At 34.7% G+C, this 14,445-nt stretch overlaps 1 protein-coding gene across 4 annotated transcripts in view; it reads left to right on the forward strand.

The window, feature by feature from the left end:
* The window catches only part of LOC116463488 (platelet-derived growth factor C), a 269,385-nt gene that overhangs the window by 209,581 nt on the left and 45,359 nt on the right, over positions 1-14,445 (forward strand). For all 4 annotated transcript variants that reach the window (XM_058434669.1, XM_032146612.2, XM_058434668.1 and 1 more), the window contains one exon: positions 7,408-7,588. In XM_058434669.1, coding sequence (XP_058290652.1) covers positions 7,583-7,588 — 6 coding nt within the window. In that variant the 5' untranslated portion in view covers positions 7,408-7,582. The remainder of the gene's footprint in view (positions 1-7,407; positions 7,589-14,445) is intronic.

Consider the following 14,445-nt stretch of genomic DNA (forward strand, 5'->3'; position numbering starts at 1 on the left):
TTTTTGAGACGGAGTCTTGCTCTGTCGCCCAGGTGGAGTGCAGTGGCGCAATCTTGGCTCACTGCAAGCTCCGCCTCCTGGGTTCACGCCATTCTCCTGCCTCAGCCTCTCCGAGTAGCTGGGACTACAGGCGCCCGCCACCACGCCCGGCTAATTTTTTTGTATTTTTAGTAGAGACGGGGTTTCACCGTGGTCTCGATCTCCTGACCTCGTGATCCGCCCGCCTCGGCCTCCCAAAGTGCTGGGATTACAAGCGTGAGCCACCGCGCCTGGCCAAGTCTTAATTTTTAATATCTAGTATTGCCATTTCAAAGAACTTTGATACAAGATTTAGCCTAGAATTTTTTTTTTTTTTTAAGATGGAGTATTGCTCTTGTCTCCCAGGCTGAAGTGCAGTGGCATGATTTTGGCTGACTGCAACCTCCGCCTCCCGGGTTCAAGCAATTCTCCTGCCTCAGCCTCCTGAGTAGCTGGGATTACAGGCACCCACCACCACGCCAGGCTAATTTTTGTACTTTTAGTAGAGATAGGGTTTCGCCATGTAGGCCAGTCTGGTCTCGAACTCCTAACCTCAGGTGATCCACCCACCTTGGCCTCCCAAAGTGCTGGGATTACAGGCGTGAGCCACAGCACCCAGCCCTAGCCTAGCATTTTAAAATTTAACGGGGAGGATAGCTGCGCTGGTCAAATTAAAAATTGTTTATATAAAATTGGAATGATATGTTCTTTTAGAGTTAAATAGAACTCGCCTATGAAACTCCATGTTACTGCATCTTTTTTCTTAAAAGAGAGAGGGAGATGGGGTCTTTCCATGTTGCCCAAGCTAGTCTTGCACTCCTGACCTCCCAAGTAATCCTTGACAGTCCTTTTCACTTCTTCTAGAGTTATTAGCATCTTAACTTTTTCTACTTTTCCAGTAAATATTGATACTTTACATTTTCTGAGTCATCCATTTTATCTAATTTTTCAGGTTTAATTAGCATAAAGTTACATAAAACATACTTATACTTTTAAAATATATTCTTACCTGTGATTATGTCTTCTTCCTCATTGCTAACTTTGTAAATTCTCGATTTGTTCTCTCTCTCTAACCCCTTGTTGAGAATCAGCTTTTTGTTTTAATTCTGAATTTTAACTTTAATTTTGATTATATCTCTTACAGCTTTTGTCTTTATTAATTTTCACCTGATACTTTGTTTTGATTTGCTTAATTTTTCTAGCTTTGTAAGTTGACCTCATGGTTTATATATTTGTAGTTTTTTTTAGTAATAACATAATTTTAAATGATCAGTTTCTCACCACATAACATTTGTAAGCATTTCTCACAAGTAGAACTCTTCACGGTTTCATGATAATTACCCATTCATGTGTTGTGAGTCCTGTGAAACATGCCTATTGGTTTTACTTACACATTTCCATGTAGATTTAAAACTCTTCATAAAGAATTTAGAGTGGCTGTTAATAAATATTACCAAATTAATTAAAATAAATCTCTATAAAATTTATAGGCCCAAATTACCACGTTGACTACTCAGTTTTATCTGTGTGGCCCTAATATTTCTCCAGTCACTGAAAAAGACTGTTTGGCCAATCTGAATAGAGATACAGAAATTCTCTGCAGTTAGGCCTTAAAATAAAGCAGATATAATTATGTAGGCATATTTTAAATATAGTAAGCAGTATGGCTTAGCACTTAAGAGCATGGGCTCTAAGGTTTGACTCCTGAAAGTGAAGCCTTCTCTTTGCAGTTAGTTGCTGGTATGACCTTGGCCAAGTTACTTTGCTTTTCTATATTTTGTAACTAATAGACTGGATGGAGGAAAAGTGTTAATTTTTATGATCGTTGTGAGGATTAAATGAGTTACTATATAAAAAGTACCTAAGAAAAAACACTGCCACATAGGAATCACTTAATAAATGTAATTATTATTATTTTTTAAATCATTTTTATTATAATTTAAAGCGTAAACAATTTGCTGTTGAAATGGTAATCTAATACTTCTATTTTTGTGTACCAGTTGCATTCTGCTAAATTAAAGTATAAGCCAATACACACTGTAGAATGTTTGTCATCTTCTTAATTTTATTACCTTTCTCAACAAGCTCAGACTCCAGTTGACATTTGCAGGGCTGGGCCTTTTTAAAATCCACATTCATTTGTTGGCAGGGTTTCTTTCACACTACCGACAGGTTTGATAATTCATGGGGTAGATTTAATTGACAGGGTTTTAGTTAGCATGAACTAGAAACAGCCTGTTTTGCAGGCTTGGTTTATTTTTGCTGAAAGAAGCTGAGTATCTGACAATTATGTTTACTAATGAATTCATTTCTTTGATATACTCCTTAAAATTCTCAGGAGTAAGAAAGACGTCCTCATGGCCCCACAGTTTTCTAATTCCCACATGAGAACGAAAATTTTGTCTACAACACCAGACTTGTTTGTTAAACATAAAAGAACATAAATCCTCCACAGGTCCCCAAGGGTGTGTTAGAGAAAGGGAGTGATCATTATAAACCACTTAGCCCTGTATGCTCTGTATCATGTTGCCATGAGAAAGTGATGTTTGATTGGCTCATAAAATAGGTTTAGTAAATCCTTTAAATACTGACGTAGCCAGTTGTGCACATTGGAAATTAATACCTGAGAGTGTATTATAAGGATTACCATGTCTCCAGAGCAGTCACCTGGGCATGTGTAGATTTCTGAATTTAAGGGTGACTGTGTTTTGTGATTTCACTTTTATGTGTCAATATTGCTTAGTTTTATCATCCCCCTTTCATTTGGCTATGGCCCACAGATACGTTTTTCGTCATTGTTTTCTCTCCATTCTCTTCTTGATGTTTGAACTATGTTAGCATATATCAGCCAACCAACCTTTGCTGTGAATCCCATATTCTGCAAATGGTGTTGGGTCAGAAAATAAGAAAAATATCAAGTTGTTAAAGCAGATGACTTGATTTAATGCATTATTCTTTTTCTATCCTCACTTTGCATTCCCAAACAAGTTGAAAGGAAATATGGAATGAAGTGGCAACAGTGTGTGTGTGTGTGTGTGTGTGTGTGTGTGTGTGTGTGTGTGTAAATAATTATTTCATTAATAACTTTAAATTCCATAGACATCTTAATAGTTATTGTGTATGACCATAAAAATTAATGGTAGAATAATTGAATGAATTTTAGAATTGTATATTTTTGTATGACACGAGTTCTGAGAAAATCTTGAAATGCCTAATTTACTATGAAACAATTAGTAGCATATGCTAAGTTCTACTGTTTTATAGACAAGGAACACAGTACCTTATTAGATGTTTGTTTCATTTAAACTTTATGGAGAACAAAACTATATAGATTTTCCAAAGCACTGTCATAAATGTATGCACTAGACTTGCATGAGCATGTAAGAATTAGTTGTCAGCTGTCTCGCTGCAAATCCAGAAATTTTCATAAGGATTATTTTCTAAATGGTATCAAATTCAGTTGGAAATCTTCATGAAATAGGTAATAATATGCTCATCACCCTTCTCCTATTTACAGGACAGTGGATTTTGTATCGACATAAATTAGATAAGGCAAAAGTTAAGATATTTTTGTTTCTTAATAAAGTGTTAACGTTTTAATCTAGATATTTCGGTGTCATTAAAGCCCTTTTTAAAATACTTTTAAAGAAGTTACAGATCATATAACATATGAAGTAGTTTATTTTTAAACAGAAATAAAAAGAAGATAATATATAGTAAAGTAGCTATTTGAGTTGTTAATTTTAGACTTCCTGAAGAGAATATTCTTTTCTCTTTAGGATGCTTTTTATATTAGAAAGATTGAAATGGTCATTTTGAAAAATGGTCTCAAGAAAATTTTGTACACAATGTGTTCTGCTGAAGCAGTTTATTGAAATGACTTCATCCTGGCCAAATCCAATGATACTTTTTAGTTTTCACCTGTTTGATCTTTCTTTGGCACTTGGCATTATTGGCCACTCCTACTTCAGGTGAAATTCTCTCTTCTCTCTTACGTTAACGTCTGCACCTTCCCTCACAGTGGCTTCCCTCTTATTTCCCTGACTGCTCCTTCTCAGGATGCTTTTGTTAAAGGATCTTTTCTATTGACCCACACTTGAAATGTTACTGTTTCCTCGAATTCCTCGAACATGTGGTGATTACCTGTCTGTGTTACTCCCCTCTATGAAGCCTCCAGCGGCTCTGCCTCTTAAGTGCAAGGGTGGCCAACTCAGATGCCAAAGGGCAAATATAAGTAAATGAAGATAATCTGGATTTTTTTTTAATCATAGAAAGTAGATACAGATTTTTTAAAACTAGAAAGAACATGCCTCATCTAAACCTTTTTTCGTTTAGTCCCAGCCTCAGTTGCTATGAAGGCCAAGTATTCATTCCTTCACTCATCAAATACTGACACAGGGTTTACTATGTGCCTGGGGTGTAGGTGCTCAGGATAAGACAGTAAAGTAAACAGATATCTCCTTTGCTGGAGCTGACACGAATTCTGGAGATGAGCCCTCATGGAGTCACACAAAGCTAATGATATTTATTATTACCAGATCTTCAATTTTTTTAAAACCAAACATCCAGGTTTTCTATGAAATTCCATTTTTTTAAAATGTTGACAAATTTTTTAAAGAGACATCGAGCCCATTGGAATGTGCCTACATGTTTTCAACATTGGCCTACCAAATAACAATCCAACGTCTTATTACCGTGCAATACCAAGACCTTCTCACCTGCATCTATTTGTCCACCTTGATCTCCATCTGATTTTTGTTTCCCACCCTCAATTCACAATTGACCATGCTTAGCCCTTTCTTTCTTCTATTACATCTTATGTATTGTACTTCTTGCTAGAATGCATTTTCATCCCCCACCCCTTTCACCCCTCGTCAGTCAATACTTACTGAAAGCCCAAATGTCAAGTCCTTTGTAAGCTGACCTTCATCTCACTGTATAAAATTACTCTCTTTCTTCTACTATTCCACAGTATTTCTTACATCCTCTAATTAGAGCACTTACCAATGTGTTTTATGGACCCAGAACCCAAAAAAAGCTATAGTTTTGTGTTTGTTTCCTGAGAATCTAGCAGAGCAGTTTGTGCCAGAGCAGTTTGTGCCAAATCAGTGCTTCATAAATCCCTGTCGAATGAGTGGTGGTAACCTGCATCACATAGGCTCACCTCCCAAGCACAGAACAAACAGATCCTGATGAATAGAAGCTTTGTTTCATGTGTAGACAACCCTGATATAAAAATTACTATTTGACAAAAATGATAATTATCAACTTTTCTGCCAGATAGATCTGAAATATCTACTTACGTCTGCTATACCCACCATCCCCGAACCACATACATACACTGCCTAACTCTTCCACATCCTGCACACATATACACTAAAACTCCTGGAATGGTTATACTGGCTGGCTTATGTACATGTAACTTATAACCCTGGACTTCTCATGTGATATAGCGAAATCATATCTCTTCTTTGTCTTTGTGTTTTCTTATTTACTGCTTTTAAACTTCCAAGGTTATGTTAAAAAGTATGTGTGCAGAGGTTGGAGGGGTGCAGGACAGAGATGGGAGACAAACTTTCTTGAGTGGCAACTCTGTGCAAACAATGTTTTAGGTGCTGCACATGTGCTGTCCCATTTTTCCTTTCTTCAAATGTCTCGGAGTTAGGTAGCATTATTCCCAGTTCTCCAGTGAGGAAAACAAAGCTGAAGTAGTTTAAGTTCCATGCCTTAAGAGAGTTTTGGATACTTCAGATTTATAAGTATAATTGTGTCATTGTACACTTTGTCTTTTTTCAGTAACTTTTTCTTTCATGTATTTAATGCTATGTATAATGTAGTATTTTTGGTAGTCTGGTATCTACTGAATTTAAAATTTTGAAAAAAAGCTATCGGTGGTTTACAACCATGTCAGACTTCCTTCTAACAAAAGTTTTGCAATGCCCTGCTTAGTATTCTGAAATGCAATTCATAGAAGGAATTATCTGTTTATATGTGAAATTGTTTTAAAAATGAATATATTGTCTGCATGCTATATAAATCTATTATAATAGCAAAGTAATTTATATTAAAATAATATGTTTCAATATATAAATGAACAGTAACAATTACCCTAGAAAAATAAAGGAAAGATGTTAGCATCTTTTAAGTCGACTCATTGCAAATGTGACAGCTATAAATATAGACTAATATGAATATGTTTGTTTTAGTTGGGATGAAAATGGTATAACCAGTATTCCTGTTAGTGACATGTTTTTCCAAGTGAGTAACTCTTGGTTAAGTTTAAGACAAAACACAGAAAATTCCCTCAATTTACTCTATGGTCAACGTTCTTTAAAATTTATCTTAACTAAAACAGTGCAAAACATATATGCGTTTATACATGAGATGATGTAAGGTTCCAGACTTAGACGAACTGTAGTAGAAGTTGCACCTGCATTAAATGTCCAGTGAAATATTTGAAAGGCACGGAGGACATGGGGCAAATACTCATTTTCAGAACTTTCCAGTGTTGGGCATTCATGGACCTTGCCTGCTACATTTCAGTCACTCCCTTCACACCCCCAATCATTGAGACAACCTAAAATGTTTCCACAGATTTCTGAAACAGTCTGTCATGGGGCAATACTGGTCTCAGTGAGCACCACTGATCCAAACCTTCCAAACCAAAAGTTGACATGTGTTTAAAACAATCATTTATTCCTCTGTTTGAGATACTGTGTATACTGAAATGTAAAATAGAAATATGTAAGAACTGGTTCCTTTCTTCAAGGATTAACAGCCTAAGAAGATGGATCACTTATACACATACATGCTTAGTTAGAAAGATTTATCAAAAAGAGAAAGATGACAGTGAGCTGAGAACACCCAGGAAGGTCACAGAAAGGAAGAACAGTACCAAATGAGGTGCGAAAGATGCATATACAATGAAGTGACTCTAGGAAAGCTTGCATCATAGATGAGGAAAGAGAGCCAAGGCCCCTGGCCAGGATGAAAGAGTTACTCTCAGGAAGTAAAGGGCAGTAATAATAGGAATTAAGAGTGGAGTCACACTGCCATGTCCAAATGAAAACTATATTCAACAATTCATGAATCGAATGTCAGATATGGTTGCTCCTTACAAAATGTTTAAGTTTTAGGATGGTTATTTAGTGAATTTGGAATTCGTAAACAGAAAAACTAAGGACTCCAAAGAGACTCATAGTTCTTCAACTGGGCCCTCATTTTCAGTTGTGTCTCTTCTTTAGAATTCTTAATTATATGTTCCTGGTTAAATTTTGGATTAACTCATTGCTGTGGTCCGTAGAGTCTTAGCATCCACAGACATGAAACTTGTAATTGCCAGAATAACAGATTATGAAATGATGTCTCTTTCCCTTTGTCTTTTTGCAGGTATGATTTTGTAGAAGTTGAGGAACCCAGTGATGGAACTATATTAGGGCGCTGGTGTGGTTCTGGTACTGTACCAGGAAAACAGATTTCTAAAGGAAATCAAATTAGGATAAGATTTGTATCTGATGAATATTTTCCTTCTGAACCAGGGTTCTGCATCCACTACAACATTGTCATGCCAGTAAGTACCACTTTCAGATCCCCTTATTTAATTGGATCAGGTCTTTGTTTATTTTTATTTTTCTCCCCTTACACATGAGAATCAGAAAAAAAATCAGAAAATGAACCTAGCTGGGATTTCATTTTTATGTAAATAAAAACTCTGTACATGCCAAGCCAGCAATTCATTAGGCAAATTAGAAAATATGAAATATATATTTACCATGTTATATTATATTCATGTATTGTTAAGCAGAAATTTCCCTGTTTGATTGCTCAGGAGTCTATGAAATATTATCTAGAAAGCTGATTAAATAAAGGAAATTTAAGTATTGGTTAAGGGTATAGCTAAAAAGAAACAATAAAATGCAAACTGAATTTTGAAAATGATAATTTATTCATTTAGTAATAATAGAATCATTTATCATGTATGATTGAAGTTAAAGGAGAAATCTCTGAAGTATGTTATAAATGTTATAAATTGTGTATGTTATAAATTGTGAATTTTGATCAGTTTTATTATGTAGATTATTTAAGATATCTCAAATTCTATTCCATTCTGAAATACTTTTTGCCAGTATATATTCTGTACTATTTTCTTTGTTCCTTTCCAAAACTTTTTAAAGTTTAATATAATACTTTAATATTTTTAAATTTAAATTTAATAAAATGTAACAATTCTACCTATAAATGAAAAATGTTAATGATAGACAAAGGTGTACATTTTTATTAATAGGTAATAGTTTAATACTGATTATTTGCTTGATTAAAGCCACTAAGAATCTGTTTAGTATACTTTTACAGTATCTTGTTTCACAGAACTTAGTGAGTTTAATCTAGGGTGGCATTGAGGGCTATGGATACACTTTCACAAAGTGAAATATTTCTCAAATATTTAAATATGGAATATATTAATTGTAGTAAAAAACATACTAGCAGGTCTTTGTGAGAGCAAAGGTTTTATTCATCCCAAACATGCGACAAAATAAACTTTAAATTAAGGATATTATTTGTATTTTAAATGAACTTCTCTCTATATTATATTAATTTAAATGTGTATAAATAGCAATCTACTGTCCTCCTATAGAATAAAACACAAAAGCTTAAATGTGTAAATGTCACTACTGAAGGTTTTTTTTTTTCTGATTTTATGACTACATAGATTATCTGGTTGTTTAACCCAAGGAGTTATATGGATTAAATCAAATATGTAAAGATAAAAGCATACTATATGTATGTATTACACATATACATAGTAGACATAGTATATGTATGGTATTTATAGCAGCTAGCTGAGTTCTGAGCACATAATAGTCTCTCAATAAATACTTGAATGCTGAGTTGATCATGCAACTCAGTCACCCAGCTTAACTAATAGAGGATTCACTGTATATGTGTGAAAGTTGTCAGATTCATGAGCCTTGTGATGAAGTAAGAACCCAATGGTTGATTGAAAGTGCCATCCATCCTCTTGGCTGAGAAAAGTCCTGTCACCAGGGTTGACCTATTATCAGAGATTTACTGTTATTTACTGTTATCTATTATCAGATTTACCACATCTGGGAGACTTTAGGCCAAATGTATGTCATTGGTTCCATTACTGGAATTAAATTGACCACATTTTTAAATGACTGTTTAATCATTTAACAATGATTGGTAAATTGTCGATATGGACTTCAATGGGCTATTGTCAACTCTCCTGGACTCTATTGAGCCAGGCTTTGTGTGGCAACTACATTGACCTATACTGGGCTGTAGATAATGGAGATATGTGGGGAGAAAAGGCATAGGAGTTCTTGTAATTAAACTATGTTTAGGAAAACAATAGACTTTTGGACTGGAAGAAACAGGAGAGCATGAAGGTAGGGTCCTACATTGCCTAATAAGTATAACTTGATGATTTTCACTTTTAAGATTGCTTTCTGGAGAAATTATATGAATTTTACAATCTCACAGCTTTGTTTTTTCTGTGTTTAAATTTACATTAACAATTAACCTGCCATTTCTTCAGCTGTCCTTTGTCTTGGTTCCATATATCCATTCATCTCTCTACTTACAGCCACATTCATTCTACTCTTAATAAACTTTCTGCAGAAGGGTGAGATCCGATGAGTTAGAATTTGACAAGCAGTTATGCTGTTAAGCCTTGCAGAATGTTTTGAATTATCATTGTGTACTCCTAAATTACACCCCTCCCTCCGTGCACCCCATCCACCCCCCACACTTTACTAACAGGGTGCAATCCATCAATCTTATCTGTGTAACAGATTAATGAAAGCCTAAGGCAAGAAAGTGTGCCTCCTGGACAGCAGACTTAAAAGTTCTTGAGGCATTATTTGCTCAGGGGCAAGGGTCCCTCCAAGCCCGTGGATCATCTCTGATACTTTTATTTTTCTCTTTTTGCTCTGGATAAGCTTCATATCAGCACACTCAGTTCCCCAGAGGCAATGGTCTCATTGATTAGAAACCTACCTCTGCAAAATTCCACTTTAGATTCCACTGGCCACAATGATTTCTTTGTAATAATACAAATAATATTAACTACTAGTTTATAGTAGACAATTAACTTTCTGCATTGAGGTTTGTCAGGAGTGCCTATCACAATGCCATTCACATTGTAGCTGCTCATTAAGATTTCATAGAAATTCAGCCATTTCATCTTAGAGTTGTCTAAAACCCACAGGGAGCTATACTACCTTCCTATTTATTATATGTCACCTTTGTTCCTCTCACACAACAGAGATAATTCATAAACCGGAAAGCAGTAGACTCACAGGAATGACACCAGATATTCTGCTGTCCTAATATATTAGGCTATATTACCAAAGACACATTCTTGCATTAGTTAAAGAATTACCCTGGTTTTCTTTTTAGGGGAGACAGTGAGGAGTGGGAATTAGTGGGACATCCACTGAAGTTAAAGAATTTAGTGCATACTAATGATTTTATAAACATTAGTATATACAGTTAACATTATCTGCTTTTCATAATCAACCCAATGGATATTTTGCATGCATTAATATACAGAAAAAAATTTAAGTGAGCTTAATCACATTTTTTTCTAGGACAAATTATGGGTAAAGTTTATTTTGAAATTCTTTATATTTCACAGGTAAAGAGATAACCCTGTAGCCTTCTTTGGGAATATAAATGGGTATCTGGTTCTGGTCAACATTTAAGACTCCTTGGTTCTGATTACCATGTGTCTTAGAGGCAAAGTTTCAATACATTAGTTAAAATTTTCAGAAACAGTTTTTGCCACACAGGTTGCCATTAAAAATTATGTTCACCCTTGTATGATGATTTGCCCACTCTTTTTTTCTTCAGTTTATGAATAATAGAACATATAGTTAAATAAGAGATGACTTGTTCGTTTGAATAAAGTGATGCTGTTCTAATATTTAAATATTTTACATACTTATTATAAATATCAGTACCTTCCTTTATAATGTTATGATTTCCATATCATTTTCTTGATTCACGGGTACCTTACAATAAGACATAAATAAAATTTCTCTCTCCATTTTTTCATTTGGTATTATAAACTAAACCTAGTTTTAGAAATAACTTTAGCATATGGTGTTTACTTGAGGTTATAGCTAGTTATAGCTTTTTAAAACAGTAGTACTAGAATTGCTACATAATTTTAAAATTATAGCATTTCAATGATATTTTAGAGAATTATTTATGGAAATATTATTCTCCAGTCATGCTCCATTAATAACTAGTAAAAAATAAATCCATGCAAATTGATACCAAATGATACATATAGTGTTCAACTTTTATGATTGTGCCTAAGGAGTTAATGTCTTTGATTTTTTTCCCTTTCTGCTAAAAGAGAAAAAAAAAAGACCTGGTAGATTAGCAGTGAGAGATTGTTTGGGAAGAAATGAAGCAAAACTGAAATAAAACAGTGCAAGCTTGTTTCTGTTTGGAGGCCACACACAGTGAGAGCCCAGAACACATTTCAGATCTTTTAGAAAGAAAGGAAAATTTCTTGTTGAATTTCGGAGTAATTTATAATAGATTATATATGTTTTACTCTGTGTACTGTAGCATAAGCACCATTATTTAAAATGTTAAGAAACCTAAAAAGGCTGAAATAATAACTTTTCCTCCAGAATCAAAAGACCTTATTAAAAGTTGTATTTCTCAGTTCTAAAAGTAAAAAGTACTGCATATTTTTTGGTCAGAAAACTGCTTCAATTAAACCATACCTATTTTTAAGTAAAATATACAAATCTAAATCTGAATTTTTAAAGTTATTTTGATCTTATATTTAGAACTCTTCTTCTTGAGTACAGTGCTATTTGTTGCTTTTTTAATGTCTATGAGATTTGAGGATTTTCTTATTCTCCCTCCAATTTGGTTAACATTGTGAAAAATGATTACCACTGATTTTTCTTAAATGGTTTTATTGAATATTATATTTTTCAGTCTCTTAGTCTAAGGTTTCTGATCCAAAGTAATGATAATGTTTACAATAATTTGTTTACTTTTTTCCATTTAATGAGTATATCAGTTTAGATTAAGAGACATAGAAGTTATAGCCACCATACAAGTGGAGTCCATGTATATTTACCCTCTTTTTCTTTGCCTGATAAGATGGGCAGGGGATGGATGAACTGAAGAGTACTTTAACTCACAACGCTTCAGTGAGCCTCATCTTCCTTTAAGTTGCCTCCTAATTTGTTCTATCACTTCTATGATTTTACATTTTAGAAAACTATGTATAATCAGTGATACTTGTTTGGATATTGAATCTTGTTTATTCATATTATTAAATTATATACAAAGATTAAATAATAATATAGAATAGTATATAAGTATTATAGCCACATTATAACCCCCACTGTGTGTTTTTCTTAATGGTGATTTTGTAAATGACTTATCCAGAGTTCAGACGGTGTACTGGCCAGCATGCTCTGCAGAAGGTGTAGGGTTTCTGTGGGGAGGGGTTAGAAGGACACTTGATGCCTGAGGTGCTATTAAGGAATGCATGACTGATTGCCAAAGTGGTTATTAATTATGCAGGATACGGTGAACAAAGCAGCACAGTGAATATTGAAGTGAGAGGGGGAGAAGAGGAGGGAGGATATATTTTTTCATCCCTTCTGACATATGCCAGTAGGTTATTTCACTGTTAATATCATGTCAAGAAAAGTCTTAACTGAAAGCCAGATTTGCTTTTATGTTCAGGTTAAGAAAAAATCTGACCAACTCTCAAACAAGGCTTCAAATATATTAATTCACTTTCTTTCCTAGGAAAAAAAGCAGCATGCCTGGAATAAAAATACTTAGATCAATGTAATAACACCAATCCTACAGAAAAAACATTAGTGTTAGAATGTACTCAAGATTTTTTAAAATGTTAAATTTTCATAACTTATTGCATTGCATTCCCCTATTGTTAAACCAATTCTAATAAGTCGACATTTATTTGAAAACTTACTTAAAAGAGATTTATATTTACTCAAGGAGAATTAAGAGAAAATTTGATTCTTAGAATTTTTTTGTATTTAGAGACTGGAAGAGGTATTTCAAGTACTGTTTATCTGTACTGTAGTCTGAAGCACTTGTTGAATGATTAGATTTTTATTAAAATGTACAATATACTTGTATATTTATGCAAGGAGTCTTGAGATTACAATATTTTATTGCATATAGGAAATTATATAATTGCTATAGAGACTAAACTCTTACTTGGCTAAGAATTGCTTAATATATTTTTCAATTCCACTTCTAGTCCATGGGCACAATGCTGTCTTTCATATGACCATCATGGTGTCTCTGTTTCATTTCTACTGATTCCTTTTGTTCCAATTAATTTCTTGCTGTCTAAGAAAAAATTTCACAGATGCTATGATTTGTAGTTAGAAAGAAAAAGGCAATCAGCACTATGTAGGAATGGTAAATGGCAGACAGATTATTCTAAGTCATTTTATAAGAGGGTTGTAAATAAAATCGTAGATTAATTGAAAGCTTGAGGTTTGATTGATTCACATTTTTTTTTTTTTTTTTGAGACGGAGTCTGGCTGTTTTGCCCAGGCTGGACTGCAGTGGCGCTATCTCGGCTCACTGTAAGCTCCGCCTCCTGGGTTTACGCCATTCTCCTGCCTCAGCCTCCAGAGTAGCTGGGACTACAGGCGCCCGCCACCACGCCTGGCTAATTTTTTTTTTTTTTTTTATACTTTAAGTTTTAGGGTACATGTGCACAATGTGCAGGTTTGTTACATATGTATCCATGTGCCATGTTGGTGTGCTGCACCCATTAACTCGTCATTTAGCATTAGGTATATCTCCTAATGCTGTCCCTCCCCCCTCCCCCCACCCCACAACAGTCCCCAGAGTGTGATGTTCCCCTTCCTGTGCCCATGTGTTCTCATTGTTCAATTCCCACCTATGAGTGAGAACATGCAGTGTTTGGTTTTTGTCCTTGCGATAGTTTACTGAGAATGATGTTTTCCAGTTTCATCCATGTCCCTACAAAGGACATGAACTCATCATTTTTTATGGCTGCATAGTATTCCGTGGTGTATATGTGCCACATTTTCTTAATCCAGTCTATCGTTGGACATTTGGGTTGGTTCCAAGTCTTTGCTATTGTGAATAGTGCCGCAATAAACATACGTGTGCGTGTGTCTTTATAGCAGCATGATTTATAGTCCTTTGGGTATATACCCAGTAATGGGATGGCTGGGTCAAATGGTATTTCTAGTTCTAGATCCCTGAGGAATCGCCACACTGACTTCCACAATGGTTGAACTAGTTTACAGTCCCACCAACAGTGTCAAAATGTTCCTATTTCTCCATATCCTCTCCAGCACCTGTTGTTTCCTGACTTTTTAATGATTGCCATTCTAACTGGTGTGAGATGGT

This window comes from Hylobates moloch, unplaced genomic scaffold (assembly GCF_009828535.3).
Source record: "Hylobates moloch isolate HMO894 unplaced genomic scaffold, HMol_V3 SCAFFOLD_38, whole genome shotgun sequence".
Classification (NCBI taxonomy): Eukaryota; Metazoa; Chordata; class Mammalia; order Primates; family Hylobatidae; genus Hylobates; species Hylobates moloch.